Source organism: Nerophis ophidion, linkage group LG17 (genome assembly GCF_033978795.1).
Source record: "Nerophis ophidion isolate RoL-2023_Sa linkage group LG17, RoL_Noph_v1.0, whole genome shotgun sequence".
NCBI lineage: Eukaryota > Metazoa > Chordata > Actinopteri > Syngnathiformes > Syngnathidae > Nerophis > Nerophis ophidion.
The window spans coordinates 7,509,320-7,531,334 of NC_084627.1; the positions used below are offsets into that span (position 1 = coordinate 7,509,320).

At 38.6% G+C, this 22,015-nt stretch overlaps 1 protein-coding gene across 5 annotated transcripts in view; it reads left to right on the forward strand.

Moving 5' to 3' along the window:
• LOC133535933 (glutamate receptor ionotropic, delta-1-like) overlaps window positions 1-12,734 on the forward strand; it is a 198,467-nt gene extending 185,733 nt beyond the window's left edge. For 3 of the 5 annotated variants that reach the window (XM_061875999.1, XM_061876001.1, XM_061876000.1), the window contains 3 exons: window positions 3,270-3,516; window positions 5,811-5,937; window positions 10,892-12,734. In XM_061875999.1, the coding sequence (XP_061731983.1) occupies window positions 3,270-3,516; window positions 5,811-5,937; window positions 10,892-11,232 (715 nt within the window). In that variant the 3' untranslated portion in view covers window positions 11,233-12,734. The remainder of the gene's footprint in view (window positions 1-3,269; window positions 3,517-5,810; window positions 5,938-10,891) is intronic. The other 2 variants (XM_061876002.1, XM_061876003.1) reach the window with 2 other exon arrangements.
• Window positions 12,735-22,015: the final 9,281 nt, after the last annotated feature.

The following is a 22,015-nucleotide window of genomic DNA, read 5'->3' on the forward strand; positions in this document are numbered from 1 at the left end:
TCTATTTCTCATTACACTCACACGTATTTTTATTTATTTTATAAATTTTTTATAGTAATATTTTATTTGTTGTATTTATGTGATTTATTTCATGTCAACATTTATTTTTTTGATTTATTTGAATATATATTTCATGTCAAAATTTATTTTATTTAAATATTTATTTATTTTGATATATATTTGTAATATATAATATACTTTAATATTTCATTAATTGTATTTACTTTTCCCCCAGCATTTATTTTATTTCTACATTTATTTATTTTATTTCAATATTTATTTTATTCATTCATTTATTTCAATATGAATTTTATGTTAAAATGTACATTACCTATTTTATTTTAATATTTATTTATTTTGTTATTACACATTTACAATAAATATTTTATTTAATATTTTATTAATTAGGTTTATTTTTCAGCATTTATTATATCTACATTCATTTTTTTTAATGTTAATTTGTATTCATTTTATATCAACATTTATTTATTTTTTTATTAATTTTATGTTAAAATGCATTTTATCTATTTGATTCTAATATTCGTTTATTTTGTTATAGCACATTTTCTAAATAATACACTTCAATATTGTATTCATTCTATTTACTTTATTTTTACATATATTTGTTTTATTTAAATATTTATTTTATTCATGTATTTATTTCAATATTAATTTGATGTTTACATTCATTTTATTTATTTGATTTTAATATTTATTTATTTTATTATTGCGCATTTATACTAAAAAATACACTTCAATATTTTATTGATTGTATTTAGTTTTTTGTTTTTTTTTTTAACTTCGAGATGTATTTATTTTCTGTTAAAATAGATGTTGTTTTATTTTCCCAAGGATTATTATTCCTGGTTTACACACACACACACACACACACACACACACACACACACACACACACACACACACACACACACACACACACGGACACACACGAGTAAAGTTGTGCATTGAGCACAGTGAGAAGCATGAAGTCAAGTTAAGCCGACAGGAAGTCAGCTAAGCTAACAGGAAGTTGCATGTCGAGTGAAGTCTTTGAAGTGTTTTCATTGCACTAAATTGCTCCCAAAGTGATTTGAGGAATCATTTAATAAATCTCAAACATTGCGTCACCAACAACTTCCACAAAGTTCTCACGCGCCTCGTATTGATCGTCCTGCAGGAAGTAGAGCAACAACACCTTGGCGTGATTACAATCAGCATTCTTTATTTGGGGAGCAAACATTTCATTCTTCATCTTTCAACTCTTTTAAGGATGACTGGAAGAACAACTTCACATCGTTTTGCACGTGCACAGACTTCAGCATCCATCCATCTTCTTCCACCTATCCCAGGTGGGGTGGCGGGGGCAGCAGCCTAAGCAGAGAAGCCCAGACTTCCCTCCCCCCAGCCACAGGGTCCAGCTCCTCCCGGGGGATCCCGAGCCGGCCAAAAGTCCCAATATTGTCCAAAATACCTCGCCGGGTCCTGGTCCCCCGCCGGGGTGTCCAAAATGTCCAAAACACACCCGGCAGTTCCGTAATTCAGGAGTGTTTCTCACCTTCTTTGACAAAGTGCTCGCACTCACAACCTCCTTTGGCCCCGTGGAGAGTTACTTTCAAGTGGTGACGAGTAGTCAAAGTGAAAAGTTGCCTCTACAAAAACTTTACTAGCAAAACTACTTCTTTGTCCTCGCTGTCACAGCCAGGAAGGAAGTAGAGAGTGTGCACTGACTCAAGTCTACTCACACATCATTTATTGTGGCCCATACCATGGCAAACTAGTGGCTTGCCACATCACTTAATGTGGGCCGACACATCATTTAAGGTGGTCCACCACTTCATTTAAAACATGGCCCACCACATCATTTAAAGTGGCCCGTCACTTCATTTATTTTGGCCCACCACATTATTTAATGTGGTCCACCACTTCATTTAAATTGGCCCACCACATCATTTAATGTGGCCCGTCACTTCATTTAAATTGGACCACCACATCATTTAATGTGGCCCGTCACTTCATTTAAATTGGACCACCACATCATTTAATGTGGCCTGTCACTTCATTTAAATTGGACCACCACTTCATTTAATGTGGCTTGCCACTTCATTTAATTTGGCCCACCACTTTATTTACGGTGGTCCACCACATCATTTAAAGTGGCCCGCCACTTCATTTAAAGTGATCCACCACATCATTTAAAGTGCCCCCCCACTTCATTTATTCTGGTCCCCCACTTCATTTAACGTGGTCCACCACTTCATTTAATTTGGTTCACAACTACATTTAAGGTGGTCCATCACTTCATTTAAATTGGACCACCACGTCATTTAATGTGGCCCACCACTTCATTTATTGTGGTCCACCACATAATTTATTTTGGTCCACCACATCATTTATTTTGGTCCACCACATCATTTAAGGTGCTCCACCACTTCATTTAAAGTGGCCCGCCACTTCATTTATTGTGGTCCACCACATCATTTATTTTGGTCCACCACTTCATTTAATGTGGTCCGCCACATCATTTATTGTGGTCCACCACTTCATTTATTGTGGTCCACCACTTCATTTAATGTGGTCCGCCACTTCATTTATTGTGGTCCACCACTTCATTTATTTTGGCCCACCAATTCATTTAAGTTGGCCCGCCACTTCATTTAAAGTAGCCCACCATTTAATTTAAAGTGATCAACCACATCATTTAAAGTGGCCCGCCACTTCATTTATTGTGGTCCACCACATCATTTATTTTGGTCCACCACTTCATTTAATGTGGTCCGCCACTTCATTTATTGTGGTCCACCACTTCATTTATTTTGGCCCACCAATTCATTTAAGTTGGCCCGCCACTTCATTTAAAGTAGCCCACCATTTAATTTAAAGTGATCAACCACATCATTTAAAGTGGCCCGCCACTTCATTTAACGTGATCCACCACATCATTTCCACTGGCCCCCCACTTAGTTTTTATTCTGGTCCACCACTTCATTTAATGTTGTCCACCACTTCATTTAATTTGGTTCACCACTTCATTTAATGTGGCCCGCCACATCCTTTAAATTGGCCGTCACGTCATTTAAAGTGATCAACCATTTCATTTAATGTGGCCTGCCACGTCATTTAAATTGTCCCACCACTTTATTTAATGTGGTCCACCACGTCATTTAAAGTGGCCCGCCGCTTCATTTAAAGTAGCCCACCATTTAATTTAAAGTGATCAACCACATCATTTAAAGTGGCCCCGCATCTACAGGAAGTGTGTGTGTGTGCAGGATCCTGGAGCTGCAGGAGAAAGGCGACCTGGACGTGATGAAACAAAAGTGGTGGCCTGAGAGGGGCCGCTGTGACCTGGGGGGGGGCCACCACACGGGCGCCCACCCTGACGGACGCTCCCTCAAACTGCAGAGCTTCGCCGGCGTCTTCTGTGTGTTGGCGGCCGGCCTGCTGCTGGCCTGCTTGGTGGCCGCCATGGAGGCGTGGTGGAGCGGCCAGCGATGTCGGAGCCAGGCGCCCAAAGAGGTGACCCATGGGGGGGGGGGGGGGGGCGGGGCCGGCGGGCGGGGGGCGTTGCCACTGCCACTCTACTTTTGGGATCCTTGGAGCTGCTGTAGGAGGGGGGAGACAACCTGGGACATAAACAATCATAACAATAATAGTAACAATAATAACAATCATAATAATATTGATAATGATTATGGTAATAATAATAATAAATCCAATAATTATAATAAAAATAATATTAATGACAACAATAATAGAAAATATTCTCATAATAACAATAATAATCATGATGATTATGATAATAATAATAACACATCCATTAAAAATATGAATAACAATACTAATGGTAATATAATAATTAGTATTATAATAATAAATATAATAGTAATGAACCTGATAGTAATATTAATTAATAAATACAATAATAATCATGGTAATAATAAATATATCAATAATAAAAATGATGGCAATATTAATAATAATAACCATAACTTAATCACATTTGACCCTTTTAAACACTCACCTACCACTTTATCTCATCTTACCTTACTTTACCTTACCTTACCTTACTTTACCTTACCTTAGATTACATTCTTGCATTGCATTACATTATTTTACCTTACCTTACTTCACCTTGCATGACATCATAATATCTTACCTTATTTTACCTTATACTTTACCTTGCAGTACATTTGTACCTTACGTTACCTTTTTTTTTTACACTATCTTACTTGACCTTATACCTTACTTTACATGATGCTACCTTATTTTACCTTCCATTACCTTACCTTACTTAAATGTATATTACTATACCTCAACCTAACTTACCTTACCTTAATGTCCATTACCTTACCTCACCTTCCCTTATCTTACCTTCCTTTCCATAACCTCAGCCTATCTTACTTGCCATAACTTACCTCATCTTAACCTAACTTATCTTATCTTACCTTACTTTCCATTACTTTATTGTACCTGACATTACCTTACGTTCCAATACCTTGCCTTCTTTACATCACCTTAACTTGCCTTACCTTAGTTTATCTCATATGACCTCACCTTACCTTACCTCTCCTCACCTTACCTTACCTTACATTACTTCCAATTACTTTATTTGATCTGACCATACCTTAATTTCAAATACCTTACCTTACTTTACCTTAGTTGATCTTACATTTCCTTACTTTACTTGACCTTAACTTACCTTAGTTTATGTCGTACTAGCTTACTTTCAATGACCTTACCTTACCTGGCATTACCTGGCTTCTCATTAGCTTGACTCACCTTACCTTACTTTACCTTACATTACTTATCTTACTTTAATTACCTTACCTTACCTTACATGACCCAGATTTCCAGCAAATGGCACACACACACACCCACACACACCCACACACACACACACACACACACTAGCGTGTGTGTGTGTGTGTGTGTGTGGGTGTGTGTGTGTGTGTGTGTGTGTGGTAAAAGTAGAGGATGAAGCGTCCGCCCTCAGGATGTTCTCTCATCTTCCTAAATCTTTAATGTGTCAGATAAAAGCTTATTTTATTGTGAAAATCTTCTTTTTACTGACTGACAGCAGACCTTCAAGCACATACCACTTTATTATTCTATTTATTATTCTATTTCAACTATTAAACAGTTTATTATTGTCATAATCCTGAATTTAATGTACACAAACTATTAAGTAGTTTATTATTGTCATAATATTCTATTTAATGTTGTATTTAAACTCTTAACTAGTTTATCATTGTAACATTATCGTAGTTATTGTTGTTTTTAAACTATTAACTAGTTTATTATTGTCATAATATTGTATTTAATGTTGTATTTAAACTTTTAAGTAGTTTATTATTGTAACAGTATTGTGTGTATTATTGTATTTAAACTATTAACTAGTTTATTATTGTCACAATATTGTATATAATGTATTTATACTATTAACTAGTTTATTATTGTTATAATCTTGTATTTAATGCTGTGTTTAAACTATTACCTAGTTTATTATTGTCATAATGTCATTGTATTTAAGTTGTTTATTCCCACATAAAAAGTGGAGCAGAAAGGGGAAATAAAAGGTGAGAAAAGGAGCAGGTAAATAAAAGTGACAACATTCCGACTTGATGAACAAACAATGTGAGTTTAGTTTCAAAAGAGACCAACGAGGCTCAGTTCTGCGGGCCGAAGAGAGGGAAAGGAAAGGATCGACCACCAGGGGGCGGCAGAGAGGATCCCCAGGGTAGAAGGGGGCAGGTGGGCGGGGCGAGCAGGGGGCGTGGCCGGGTGATTGACATGGCTGTTGTGTCGTGCAGGTCGTTAAGGATTGCAGGACGGCTTTGGTTTCTTTTAATGAGTTTGCGGCGGCGGAGGGGAGGAAGGACATGGAGGACATTTGGACAGGCAGGCAGAGAGTCTGGCACCCGGCCCAGGTGGCCTCAGGTCAGACTAGAACTCCCACAAACACTTTTAAACACCTCTGCTCTGCTACTCTTTCACTGGTTGACTACATCGCCCTCTGGCCGCCATCGGCTGCCTTCTAGCCCGCCTTAGCGTCCTCACACTAGCGCTAGTACCATCATGTTAGCATTAGCATCATCTCGTCAGCGTTAGCATTATCACGTTAGCATCATCACATTAGCATTGACATCGTCACATTAGCATTAGCATCATCTCATTAGCACTAGCATCACCATGTCAGTGTTGGCATCAACACGTTAGCATCATCACATCAACGTTAGCAACATCTCATTAGCATTAGCATCATCACTATAGCATTGACATCATCACATCAGCGTTAGCAACATCACGTTAGCATTAGCATCATCATGTTAGCATCATCACGTTAGCATTAGCGTCGATGTCATCACGTCAGCCTTAGCATCATCACGTTAGCATTAGTATCATCTCGTCAGCATTGACATCATCACATCAGCGTTAGCATTATCACGTTAGCATCATCACATTAGCATTGACATCGTCACATTAGCATTAGCATCATCTCATTAGCACTAACATCACCATGTCAGCATTGACATCATCACATCAGCGTTAGCATTATCACGTTAGCATCATCACATTAGCATTGACATCGTCACATTAGCATTAGCATCATCTCATTAGCACTAGCATCACCATGTCAGTGTTGGCATCATCACGTTAGCATCATCACATCAACATTAGCAACATCTCATTAGCATTAGCATCATCACTATAGCATTGACATCATCACATCAGCGTTAGCATTAGCATCATCATGTTAGCATCATCACGTTAGCATTAGCGTCGATGTCATCACGTCAGCCTTAGCATCATCACGTTAGCATTAGCATCATCATGTTAGCATTAGCATCATAACATCAGCATTACCATCAACACATTAGCACTAGCATCATCACATTAGCATTAGCATTATCACATTAGCACGAACATAATCACATTAGCATTAGCATCATCACATCAGCACTAGCATCATCACGTTAGCACTAGCATCATCACAACAGGATGAGCATAATCACGTTAATATTAGCATCATCATGTTAGCATTAGCATCATCACATTAGCATTAGCATCTTCACGTTAACATTAGCATCATCACGTTAACATTAGCATCATCACGTCAGCCTTGCCTCCATGAAGCAATACAAGCATTGACCACTAGGGGCTCCTTTCCTCTTATCAACTATGGTCGAGTTCTCACTGCCAACCCCTCATTGTCTAGCGCTCATTTTCTAGCGCTCATTGTCTAGTGCTCACTGCCTAGTACTCAATGTCTAGCGGTCATTGCCTAGTACTCATTGTCTAGGGCTCATTGTCTAGTGCTCAGTGCCTAGTACTCAATGTCTAGCGCTCATTGCCTAGTACTCATTGTCTAGGGCTCATTGTCTAGTGCTCAGTGCCTAGTACTCAATGTCTAGCGCTCATTGTCTAGTGCTCACTGCCTAGTACTCAATCAATAGTGCTCATTGTCTAGTGCTCACTGCCTAGTACTTATTGTCTAGCTAGCGCTCATTGTCTAGTGCTCATTGCCTAGTACTCATTGTCTAGCTAGCGGTCATTGTCTAGTGCTCACTGCCGAGTACTCATTGTCTAGCGCTCATTGTCTAGTGCTCACTGCCTAGTACTCATTGTTTAGCGCTCATTGTCTAGCGCTCACTGCCTAGTACTCATTGTTAAGCGCTCACTGCCTAGTACTCATTGTTAAGCGCTCACTGCCTAGTACTCATTGTCTAGCTAGCGCCCATTGTCTAGTGCTCACTGCCTAGTACTCATTGTTAAGCGCTCACTGCCTAGTACTCATTGTCTAGCTAGCGCTCATTGTCTAGTGCTCACTGCCTAGTACTCATTGTTTAGCGCTCATTGTCTAGTGCTCACTGCCTAGTACTCATTGTTAAGCGCTCATTGTCTAGTACTCATTGTCTAGTGCTCACTGCCTAGTGCTCATTGTTTAGCGCTCATTGTCTAGTGCTCACTGCCTAGTACTCATTGTTTAGCGCTCATTGTCCAGTGCTCACTGCCTAGTACTCATTGTTTAGCACTCATTGTCTAGTGTTCACTGCCTAGTACTCATTGTTAAGCGCTCATTGTCTAGTACTCATTGTCTAGTGCTCACTGCCTAGTGCTCATTGTTTAGCGCTCATTGTCTAGTGCTCACTGCCTAGTACTCATTGTTTAGCGCTCATTGTCCAGTGCTCACTGCCTAGTACTCATTGTTAAGCGCTCATTGTCTAGTGCTCACTGCCTAGTACTCATTGTTTAGCGCTCATTAGCTAGAGCTCACTGCCTAGTAGTCATTGTTAAGCGCTCATTGTCTAGTACTCATTGTCTAGTGCTCATTGCCAGGTGCTCATTGTCCAGCGTTCATTAGCTAGAGCTCAGCGTCTGGTAGTATTGCCAAGTGATTATTGCAATATATATATATATATATATATATATATATATACGAAATATGATTTGTATCATGTTAGAAATAATTTGGCTGATAGTTGAATTCCCAGAAGGCCTGAAATGTCCTCCAACACGTCCACAACCTCCCCTCACACACGCCCACAACCACCACTAGGGGCAGCACACACACACACACTAACTAACCAACTAACTAACTAACTACTGTGTGTGTGTCTGCGTGATCTACACACATATATGTGTGTGTGTGTGTATACATATATATAAATATACACAAACACATATATATGTATGTATATATTTCCAAAGGACTCCTAGTGTAGTGAATGACTGTTACTATTAAAAACAATACTACTAACTCTACCACTACTTGTGTTGTAGACCATGGGTTAACTAGTACTCTGCAGGGCACTTGAGTCCAGCTTTGTGTTGAGATGAGTAACTAGTCCCACAAAGACAGACACTTCTGTCATGTGACGTCCACACATTCACTAAGTCAGACTAAGTACTAGTTAGTTCATGCCTTCTTAGTTAGTGACTAGTTGGTAAATGACTCGTTGGTCAATGACACATTGGCTTATGACACGCTAGTCAATGACTTGTTAGTTCATTACTAATTTATATTACCAGTCATTCAATGACTAGTTAGTTAATTTGCTGCCTAGGTACTTGATGACTAGTCATTAATGGCTGGTTAATGACTCATTGATTATTGACACATTATTTTTAATTATATGTTGTAACAAACTAGCTAATTGAATAGTGTTTAGTTCATGGTTCATAGTTAATGGTGGGTTGATTACCAGTTAGTTTAAAGCTTTTAGGTCAATGGCTAGTTGAATACTGGTTAGGTAATGACTAGTAAATAAATGTGTTATGGAACAATGTTAGTCTAGTAACGCAATGCCTTATTGAAAAGGATATTGCCTTATTGACTACATGTTTACTAGGTCATTGACTAGTTAAATAAAAGCTATTTCGTGACTAGAGAGTTTGTTATTGGTAGGTCAATCATTAAGTAAGCACTTGCTTGTCCATGACTAGTAGAACAAACTAATTCAATACTAGTTCTTTCATGACTATTAGGTCAACGACTAGTGATTCAAAAACTAGTTGATTACTAGTTTCTTCCTGACTAGTCGGTCAATGACTGTTAGGTTAAAGAATAGTTAGTCCATGACTAGTAGGTCAATAACTATTGGAATACTAGTCAGTCTATGGCTAGTATGACAATAACTAGCAATATAATAGTTAGTTAATGACTAGTAGGTCAATATCTAGTTGAATACCAGTTAGTTCATGGCTAGTATGTCAATGACTAGTTACTTCATGACTATAGGTCAATGACTAGTTACTCCACGAGTAGGCCAATAACTAACTGATTATTAGTTAGTTAATGACTGTTAGGTCAATGACTAGCTATTCAATGACTAGGAGGTTGATGACTAGTTTTGATAATACTAGTTGTTTCAAGAGGAGTTGAATATGGTTTACTTTGTGACCAGTAGGTCAATGACTAGTTTATTAATAATACTAGTTATTTCAATACTAGTTGAACATTAGTTATTTCATGACTAGCAGGTCAATGAGTTGTTGTAATAATAATAGTTGTTTCAATCATATTGGAATATTTGTTAGATCATGACTAGTAGGTCAATGACTAGTTAGTGTACAAATAGTAGGTCAATAAGTAGTTGTAATAATACTAGTTATTTCAAGACTACTTGAGCATTACTTAGTTCATGACGAGTAGGTCAAGAACTAGTTGTGATAATACTAGATGTTTAAAGAGTAGTTGAATATTTGTTATTTTGTGACTAGTAGGTCAATGGTTAGTTAGTGCATGACTACAAGGACAATATGTAGTTGTGATGATACTAGTTATTTCAAGACTAGTTGAGCAATAGTTAGTTCATGATGAGTAGATCAAGGACTGGTTGTGATAATACTAGTTGTTTCAAGAGTAGCTGAATATTTGTTAGTTTGTGACTAGTAGATCAATGGCTAGTTAGTGCATGACTAGTAGGTCAATAAGGAGTTGTGATAATACTAGTTGTTTCAATAGTAGTTTAATATTTATTAGTTCATGACTAGTAGGTCAATGACTAGTTAGTGCATGACTAGTAGGTCAATAGGTAGTTGTAATAATACTAATTATTTCACGACTCAGTAATATGAGTTAGTTCATGACTAGTAGGTCAATGACTAGTTATTGCATGACTATGAGGTCAATGACTAGTTGTGATAATACTAATTATTTCACGACTCAGTAACATGAGTTAGTTCATGACTAGTAGGTCAATGACTAGTTAGTGCATGACTATGAGATGGATGACTAGTTGTGATAATACCACTTGTTTCAAGACTGGGTTAGTGTGTGACTAGTTAGTGCATGACTAGCAGGTCAATAAGCGCTTGTGATCATGCTGGTTATTTTCCAAGCCAGAGGGCGGGGCCAATCTCAGCCTGTGTCTCCGCCCCCTCCCCTCAGGACAAGGAGGTGACCCTGGAGCGTGTGCACGGTGGCATGAACAGTCTTTTGGACGAGGACTTGGCCCTCAAGCAGATCCCCGGTCCGTCTATGGAGATCTCGGCGCTGGACCTGGGCCGGATGCGGGCCGGCCAGGCGGCCATGGTGCCCCCGGGCCTCGCCGTGACCAGCTTCCTGCCGGGGGAGGGGGCTCCGCCTCCTCACCTTGGGGGGACCCTGGGCCGGACGCAGCACAGCCTGGGGGGCGGGGCCTGCAAGCACAGGGCGCCCAATGGCGCTTTGTTCCGACAGAGCCCTGGCAAGATGGCGGCGTACCCGGGACCCTTGCCCGAAGTCATTGACGCCGCCCACGGGACCTCCATCTAGTGGGCGGGGCTAAGGGACCTTTTCTACTGTACAGAAGAAAACACCTGAAAGTATTTTCAATACGCTCCATTTTTCAAAAAGTATGAAATAGAAAGCCTCGCCTTTTCACCCGCTCCTCAAATCTTCTGTGTCCCGTTGCCATGGTGACTGACGCCGGCTCCCTTCCAGAGGTTTCCATGACAACCCACACCCGGCAGCGCCCCCCGCGGGCCTGGAGGAACAACCATGATGTCAGCAGGTTCTAGAAGGACCACTTTTACTCCACCTTTTTGGGGGGGGGCACATTGTCTACATCAGGGGTCACCAACGCGGGCACCAGGTCGCCCGTAAGGACCAGATGAGTCGCCCGCTGGCCTGTTCTAAAAATCGCTCAAATAGCAGCACTTACCAGTGAGCTGCCTCTATTTTTTAATTTTATTTATTTACTAGCAAGCTGGTCGACATTTTTAATTCTAACAGAGACAAAACTCAAATAGAATTTGAATATATTTCAAAGACTTGGTCTTCACTTGTTTAAATAAATTCATTTATTCTTTTACTTTGCTTCTTGTAACTTTCAGAAAGAGAAAAAAATACAAGCTTAAAAATGATTTTAGGATTTTTAAACACATATACCTTTTTACCTTTTAAATTCCTTCTTTCCTGACAATTTAAATCAATGTTCAAGTACATTTATTGTTTTATTGTAAAGAATAATAAATACATTTTAATGTAATTCTTCATTTTAGCTTCAGTTTTTTCGACAAAGAATATTTGTGAAACTTATTATGATTAAAATAAATAAAAAATATTCTGGAAAATCTAGAAAATCTGTAGAATCCAATTTAAATCTTATTTCAAAGTCTTTTATTTTGGTTCTGGAAAATCTAGAAGAAATAATGATTTGTCTTTGTTAGAAATAAATCTTGGTCCAATTTGTTATATATTCTAATAAAGTGCAGATTGGATTTTAACTTATTTAAAACATGTCATCAAAAATATATATTTATTGTGAGAAATCATTAAGATGATCAGTGTTTCCACAAAGATAAATATCATTAATTATTAACAATAACATAGAGTTAAAGGTCAATTGAGCAAATTGGCTATTTCTGGCAATTTATTGAAGTGTGTATCAAACTGGTAGCCCTTGGCATGAATCAGTACCCAAGAAGTAGCTCGGTGACCCCTGCCCTACAATAAAAATAAAGCTTGTCTACACTATATTGCCAAAAGTATTTGGACACCGGTCCTAATGATGAGAAGCAGGTGTCCCAGTCACTAATCACAGGTGTGCCATGTGGACCAATACTATTGGCCAACACATGCTACGATGCTAAGCTAACAAAAGAATATTCACTCATTCATCATTGGTGGCTTTTTCATCTTTTAACTTGAAAAATGACTTGCAGGCCAAAAGTGTGTCCCCCCCCACCCCCCTTCACCCCCCTGTGTGTGTGTGTGCGTGCGTGTGTGTGTGTGTGTGTGTGTGTGTGTGCGTGTGTGTGTGTGTGTGTGTGCGTGTGCGTGTGCGTGTGTGTGTGTGTGTGTGTGTGTGTGTGTATTTATCAACATGCTGCTTGGACTTTCTTAACTTGAATAAAAAAAAGTCAGATTTTTGCGGTGTGTTTGTGTTTGATGTCAGCTGACCTCCGGCAGGCCACGCCCACCCCGTTGCCACGGTGACTGCCTGCATGTGACCGGAGGCTGACAAGTCTTCCTCATGACTAGTTGTCTAATGTCAACAACTAGTTTGTTAGGGAATTGTTGGTAATGTGACGTTAGTTAACCACTAGATATTTAACAACTAGTTAGTTAACTATTCATTACTTAGCTACCAACTGGCTGACTTGTCAGTTTGTGAACAGTTGGTGAATGGCTAGTTAGGTCATGACTAGTTAGTTAATGACAAATGTGTAGGTCAATTACTAGTTAAGTATTAGTAAGTCATACTATTTTGTTCATGACTAGAAATGACTGGTTAAAAATGATTACTGGATCACTAAAATGTTTAAAACAAGTTAATAAATATTGAGTCAACGACTACTTAAATACTAGTTCTTTAATGACTAGTTAGTAATGACAAATGTGTATGTCAATAACTAGTTCAATACTAGTTAGAAATGATTACTAGATCACTAAAAATATTACAAGTTAAATAGTAAGTCAATGACTAGTTAAATGCTAGTTACTTAATGAATAGGTTGTTGATGACACATATGCCAAAAACTAGTTAAATATTAGTAAGACATACTAGTTTCTTCATGACTAGTAGGTCAATGACTAGTTGAATACTAGTTACAAATGATTACTAGATCACCAACATACAAGTTAATTAATACATAGTAAGTCATTGACTAGTCAAATACTAGTTATTTAATAACTTGTCAGTTAAGGAAAAATGTGTAAGTTAATTACTAGTTAAATATTAGTAAGTCATACTAGTTTGTTCATGGCTAGTAGGTCAATGACTAGTTCATTACTGGTTAAAAATTATTACTAGATCACTAAAATGTTTAAAACAAGTTAATAAATATTGAGTCAACGACTAATTAAATACTTTAATGACTAGTTAGTAATGACAAATGTGTATGTCAATAACTAGTTCAATACTAGTTGGAAATGATTACTAGATCACTAAAATATTACAAATTAATAAATAGTAAGTCAATGACTAGTTAAATGCTAGTTACTTAATGAATAGGTTGTTGATGACAAATACATATGCCAAAAACTAGTTAAATATTAGTAAGACATACTAGTTTCTTCATGACTAGTAGGTCAATGACTAGTTGAATACTAGTTACAAATGATTACTACATCACCAAAATACAAGTTAATTAATACATAGTAAGTCATTGACTAGTCAAATACTAGTTATTTAATAACTTGTCAGTTAAGGAAAAATGTGTATGTTAATTACTAGTTAAATATTAGTAAGTCATACTAGTTTGTTCATGGCTAGTAGGTCAATGACTAGTTCAATACTAGTTAGAAATGATTACTAGATCACCATAAAGTTAATACAAGTTAATAAATAGTAAGCCAATGAGTAGTTAAATACTACTTATTTAATGACAAGTTTGTTAATGACAAATGTGTATGTCAATTACTAATTAAATATTAGTAAGTCATACAAGTTTGTTCATGACTAGTAGGTCAATGACTAGTTGAATACTAGTTATAAATGATCATTAGATCACTAAAAAGTTGAATACAAGTGTTTCAATGACTAGTTAAATATTACTTATTTAATGACTAGTTTGTTATGTCAGTCACTAGTTAAATATTAGTAGGCCATACTAGTTAGTTTGTGACTAGTATGTCAATGACTAGTTGAATGCTAGTTAGAAAGTATTACTAGATCACTAACAACTTGGATACAAGTTCATTAATACATAGTAAGTAATTGACTAGTTAAATACTATTTATTTAATGACAAGTCAGTCACTGACAAATGTGTATGTTAGATACTAGTTAAATAGTAGTAAGTCATACTAGTTTGTTCAAGACTAGTGGGTCATGACTATTTGAATACTAGGTCTAAATGATAACTAGATCCCTAAAAGTTGAATACAGGTTATTAAATAGTAAGGCAATGACTAGTGAAATACTAGTTAGTTTATGAGTAGTTAAATAATATTTAGTTAATTACTAGTGAATCAATTACTAGTTCAACATTGCATAGTTATTGATTAGTGGGTCAACAACTATTTGAATACGAGTTGGTTAATGACTAGTAAGTCAATAGCTATTAAATACTAGTTTGTTAATAAAATGGAATAATAGTAAGTCATTGATCAGTAGGTAAATGACTAGTTTAATACTAGTAAGTTCATGACAATTTATGTTATGCTAGGTCAAGGACTTATTGAATACTAGTTATTGGCTATTAAGTCAATGACTAGTTAAGTTTACTTTGTTCATGACTATAAGGTAAGTAATAGCTTAATACTGGTTAATGAATGATAAATCAATGACTTGTTGTATATTAATTGGTGAATTAATAGTAAATCAAAGACTAGTTAAAAATAGTCAATAATTTGCAGCTCAATAACTAGTTAAGTACAGGTTAATGACTAGTAGATACATGACTATTTGAATACTGGTTAGTTTAGTGTTTCATGAGGGAACCCCTCATGAAACAGTTCTGTAGAGATGAAGTAGTCTTGTGATTTTTTCCCACACCTACATATTGCGCTCTACCACGGTATCGAGCACTATTCTCTGGAGAATCCAATCAAGACATATATATATATATATATATATATATATATGCATATATATATATATATATATATAAATGTGTGTGTGTGTTTGTGTATATGTGTATGTATATATATATATGTATAAATGTATGTATATATGTAAATATGTATATATATGTGTGTGTTTGTGTATATGTATATTTATTAGTATATGTATATATATATATATATATATGTGTTTGTGTTTGTGTATATGTACATTTATTAGTATATATGTATATGTATGTATATATATGTATATATGTAAATATGTAGATTTATATATGTATATATGTGTATGTATATATATGTGATGAGTTGGTGACTTGTCCAGGGTGTACCAACCTTCCACCCGATTGGAGCTGAGGTAGGCACCAGCGCCCCCTGCGAACCCAAAAGGAATAAGCGGTAGGAAATGGATGGATGGATGGATATATGTATGTATGTATATAGATATATAGGTATATATGTATATATATATATGTTTATATGTATGTATATATGTATATATATATGTTTATATGTATGTATATATGTATATATATATATGTATGTATATATGTTTATATGTATGTATATATGTATATGTATATATGTTTATATGTATGTATATATGTATATTTGTGTGTAACCATCCGACTTTATAACTCACATTTGTAGATACTGTAATGTTATGTCATTTTTTTCTTACTTTTGTTGTATCACTTTTACTGTTTGTTTTTTAAATTCCATGTTTGGCTAAAAATGTTTGCTTCTCCTCCATCTGTCTGCCAATATTTCCTGTCGTGCTGAAGTAGAGCGTGCTGGACTAAGTAGATATTATTATTAGTGAGGTGAGGTCAGGGTTCTAGTCAGTGGGAATGTGTGGATGGACTCCCATGAAGAGGGTGAAATGGAGCTGAGTTTCATCCTTTCATGTTTCTGTGAATGTGACACAAATGAAAGAAGTCCCCCTGCCAGAGTCCATGGCGGACATAAAAGCGTCACATAGCCTGAGTCATGTGACCAGCGAGCTTTGTGTCGCCCTCTTTTCCCCCGCGCCACATTCACCGCTCACAATGCAGCACCCTCGCCTCAAAACTGCCTCCTACGTGGTCGGCATGACGACACGCTGCCACCCGACCGCCTCTCGGGGACAACATGGGAGTCCTAACTTTTTCCTCTGAGGGCCACAGACTCCCAAAAAATATTTTTATATCTTTTATTCATATTTTTCTTTCATTTTCAAAACCAATACAATACAATATTTATGAATTTGTTTTCAACTTTCAGGGCTGACCTCAAGTTCTGTTCCATGGCCTTGGAATGGTCTGAGTCATTACATTTTAAAAATAAGTCATATATATATATATATATATATATGCAATGAGGTGGCGACTTGTCCAGGGTGTACACCACCTTCCGCCTGATTGTAGCTGAGCTAGGCACCAGCGCCCCCTGCGACCCCAAAGGGAATAAGCAGTAGAAAATGGATGGATGGATATATATATATATGTATGTATATATACATACATACACCATATTTGGTATATATATGTATATATATATGTATATATAAATATATACACCTATATATATTTATATATATGTGTGTGTGTGTATATATATATATAGATGAGGTGGCGACTTGTCCAGGGTGTACTCCGCCTTCTGCCCGATTGTAGCTGAGATAGGCGCCAGCGCCCCCCGCGACCCCAAAAGGGAATAAGCGGTAGAAAATGGATGGATGGATGGATATATATATATATATATATATATATATACGGTGTAATCCATAGTAATATTTTGTCTCGACCCGAGATCTACAAAGCGGAGAGAAAGCAGGACCTGTCTTAGCTCCAGGCACCTTTTCTTTGAACTTTTTACGACCTTTTCTTTGAACTGACCTTTTTTTTTTTTAACAGTTTTGTAACCCAAAGCGGCGGCTGTTTAAGACCCCCCTCCTTTAGAAACAGCTGTTGCCATGTCATCAGGGAAAGTCCAAGTAAAAGAGGAGGCGTAGAATCTCCCGCACAGAACGTGGGGCGACACTGGACAAGGTTCCAGTGTCTACGTGTTTCTCCTCATTGAGCCAAATTGAATTATGTCTCTGTTTGATTCCTTGCTTCCTGTCTTGTTTAATAGCTGTCATCAGTGTTTGAACCTGACACAATGTGAGAATGTTGTCAGAAAATGAGGTGCGGCCAGAAAATGGCCCACCCAGCGCACTTTGGACCCCCCCCCCCGCCCCACTGCCTTGGAGCAAGACTAATGAGACTGGTTTCTCTTCACTGGCCTTCTGCATGTTGTCTAATTGTATTGTTGTAATATTCATGACACACGCCATGAGAAGTCCATGTTTTATTCAGAAGGATTAGTTTTATTCTGAAGGACCAGCACATACAAAATGTACCAACACGGAGAGAACGAGAAGGTCTCCGTTTGAAGGTCTGAGCCAGACGTGTCCGAGGTTTTATCCTCCGTGATGAGAGTGGCCGTCGCCATGGAGACGGGTATTTCCCCTTCTTGACTAATGGCGGGTCGGACGTGCCACTTGAGAAGAGCGTGGCAGACAAGATGAAAGCACGTGAGGCGGCGATCGGCCTTTTCGGTCGGGTTCAGGAAGGTCAGAGGTCAACTCTTCCTGTTACAAAAAAATGTTGAAGTATTGAAATCATGCACACGGAAGACGTCCTCTGTAGTGGACCAGGAGGGGCCAACAAATGAGTCTCCTTCTTCCGGCTGGCCGGACGCCGCCTCGGCTCTTTTTCTCATAAGGAGTGGAGTACTTCCTGGCTCACGGCGTTCTTTTGTCAGCCAGGAAATGAAAGCAAGACTTCCTCCGGCCTCCACGTGCTCGTCACTCCACTCTTCTTCTTCTTCTTCTTCTTCTTCTTCTTCTTCTTCTTCAACTTCTCTACACAGCAAACATGAGTATTACTCATTTATTCTCTGGCGGCCCGTCATGACCTCTGACCACAGGTGTCCTCTTCCACACCTCCTCTGGTCTCATGGCCGCAAACATGGCGACGGGAACCCCCAAGAAACATCCAAAAACTCACCAAAAAGCAGCAGAGTGCCACCCCTTGTTGTGTCAATATATAAGAATTTAGTTCAATAGTATACATATATATATGTACATATATATGTATGTACATTCATATGTACAGTATATATCCTTAGGTCAGGAAAAAACACCCGGAGGTTGTTTCATCGCCCGGTGACATATAGCCAGGTGACCCACTGCCCAGTCTTCCCCCCGCCCTCCCGTGACTTTGGACTTTTTCGGTTTTTGTTTTCTCTGGGACTTCTGGAATCCGTCCCTTAAAGGGGAGGGGGGTACTGTCATGAGCTTAGTCTCTAGCACAGGGGTGTCAAACTCAAATACAGAGTGGGCCAACATTTGAAACTGAACAAAGCCGGCGGCCAAGGTTGAAAAAATAACATTTTAATGGGGACCCAAACAAGTTTTGCATTGAATATTGAACAAGCAGGGCTTATATAACTTTATAGTGACATGTAAAATCGAGTTTCAAATAATAATAATAATAAAAAAATATCAATGGCATATCAAATAAAATTTAAATAAAAATTGAATGCCTCTTTTCGGCGGTGGGGTTGAGGTGGATGGGGTTTGGTGATAGCGGGGGTGTATATTGTAGTGTCCCGGAAGAGTTAGTGCTGCAAGGCGTTCTGGGTATTTGTTCTGTTGTGTTTATGTTGATTTTTGATTAGTGGTCAGGACGCTCACCTGCTCCAAGTCACTAATCAGAGAGCTTTTTATTCTCTTTATAGCGCTTTTGTCTAGTGACTCACTAGAAGAGTTTACTCTTTTTGTTTTTATTTTAGATCTCTCTTGGCGATGCTATGCTTGCGTTGTAACCCTTCGGCTGACGGCGACGCCTCTCGAGCGGGGGAGTTAAACAGCTTCTTCGCCCGATTTGAGAGAAAAACACCTGCAGCCGTCACAACAGTTCCACCCAACACCCACAGCAGCTGCACCCTTATACTGGAGGAGCATGAGGTGAGACGCACGCTGAAGGCAGTGAACCCGAGGAAGGCTACGGGCCCAGATGGAGTCCCGGGACAGGTACTAAGAGACTGTGCAGACCAGCTGGCCGGAGTATTTACGAAGATCTTCACCCAGTCCCTCTCCCAGGCCGTCATCCCATCATGCCTGAAGACCTCCACAATAATCCCGGTGCCGAAGAAGAACTCTGTCAGATGTCTGAATGACTACCGTCCAGTTGCACTTACACCTATAGCTATGAAGTGCTTCGAGAAGCTGGTACGGACCCATATCACCTCAGTCCTCCCTCCCGAGCTCGACCCACACCAGTTTGCCTACAGAGCCAACAGGTCCACAGAGGACGCCATCGCCACAGCCCTACACTCCTCCCTGGGTCACCTGGAGACGGGGGGAAGCTACGTGCGGCTGCTTTTTGTGGATCATAGCTCGGCATTTAACACCATTATTCCTGACAGACTGGTGTCCAAACTGTCAGACCTGGGTCTCTCGAACTCCATCTGCATGTGGATTAAGGACTTCTTATCCAACCGCCCCCAGAGGGTGCAGTTGGGTCGCCACATGTCATCAAGCCTGCACCTCAGTACCGGCTCTCCACAAGGCTGCGTGCTGAGCCCCCTTCTCTACTCCATCTACACATACGACTGCACACCTGCCCACTCCAGCAACTCCATCATCAAATTTGCGGATGACACCACCGTAGTGGGGCTCATCTCGGAGGGAGACGAGGCTGCATATCGGGATGAGGTGGAGAAGCTGTCGGATTGGTGCAAAGTCAACAACCTGGCTGGCCCTGAACACCTCCAAGACCAAGGAGCTGGTCATAGACTTCAGGAGGAAAAAAACGGACATCCTGCCCCTGATCATCAGTGGTGACTGTGTGGAGAGGGTCTCCGACTTCCGCTCCCTGGGAGTCCACCTGGCCAACGACCTATCCTGGAGCACCAACACCACGGCTACCATCAAGAAGGCACACCAGAGACTGCACTTCCTGAGAATACTCAGGAACAACCACCTCTCACAGGAACTGCTGGTGTCCTTCTACCGGTGCTCCATTGAGAGCATCCTGACCTACTGCATCTGCGTGTGGTTCAGCAGCTGCACGGCCGCAGAGAGAACGGCGCTCCAGAGAGTCATAAAGACCGCCCAGAAGTTAATCGGATGCCCCCTCCCCCCCCTGGCTGACCTGTACAGCTCCCGCTGTCTCAGGAAAGCACAGAGCATCCTGAAAGACCCATTCCACCCCGGGCACAGCCACCTGGAACTGCTACCCTCAGGCAGACGCTACAGGGTGCTAAAAGCGAGCACCAATAGACTAAAAAATAGCTTTTACCCAAGAGCCATAGTAGCACTAAACAGGCACTGAGTGTCCATATGTCCATCATGTCCTCATGTGTAATGTTTAAATGTTTTTCTATTTCTTTGGACTACAATGTGAAATAATGTTTTATGTATGTATACATAGATACATCTGTCATCTCTATCTTTTTTTTTAATTTATTTTTTATTTATTTATTTATTTTATTAATTTTTTTAAATTTATACTACCATATTGTAAATGCACCTTAGGAGGAGCTGCTCCAATTTCGTTGTTCTTTGAACCTGTTCATTGCAATAATGACAATAAAACTCTATTCTATTATTCTATTCTAAGAGCGGGTCTCCTAAAGCTTTAGTAAAACTCGGCCAAGTACTATTCTGTCTCGGTGGTGCTTCTTACTCGACATATATGTCATCCAAAAGAAGTTGGAGCTGAGCAGTGTGTTTCATTCCCTGAGAGGAAGTCTGGTCACGCACAACATGGCCGAGCAGGAACAGGATGTTCGAGCACAACAACAAACAAGAGGCAGATAAAAAGACAATAAAAAGCCTCTTAGACGCGATGAAGACTTCTCACTTGATAGTCGCACTCTCTCTCCTCACACTCGTTAGTCTTTGTCTGGCAACTGTGTGACTCCAGCAAGTTACATTATTACTATGTTGCATCATTACTATGCTACATTATTACTATGTTGCATTATAATTATGTTATACAACTACTATGTTACATTATTATTATGCTACATGATTACTATGTTAGATTATTATAATTTTATTACATTATCATGTTACATTATTACTATGTTACATTATTTTATGATACATTATTAATATGTTACATTGTTATTATTTTACATTATTATTATGTTACATTATAATTATGTTACATTATTACCATGTTGCAATATTATCATGTTACATAATTACTATGTTAGATTATTATTATGTTACATTATCATGTTACATTATTACTAAGTTGCGTTATAATGATGTTACATTATTACTGTGTTGCAATATTATTATGTTACATAATTAATATGTTACATTGTTATGTTACATTATCATCATGTTGCATGATTACTATGTCACATTATTATTATGTTACATTATCATGTTACATTATTACTATGTTACATTATTATTATTATGTTGCATTATTTCTATGTTACATTATAATTATATTACATTATTATGTTACATTATTAC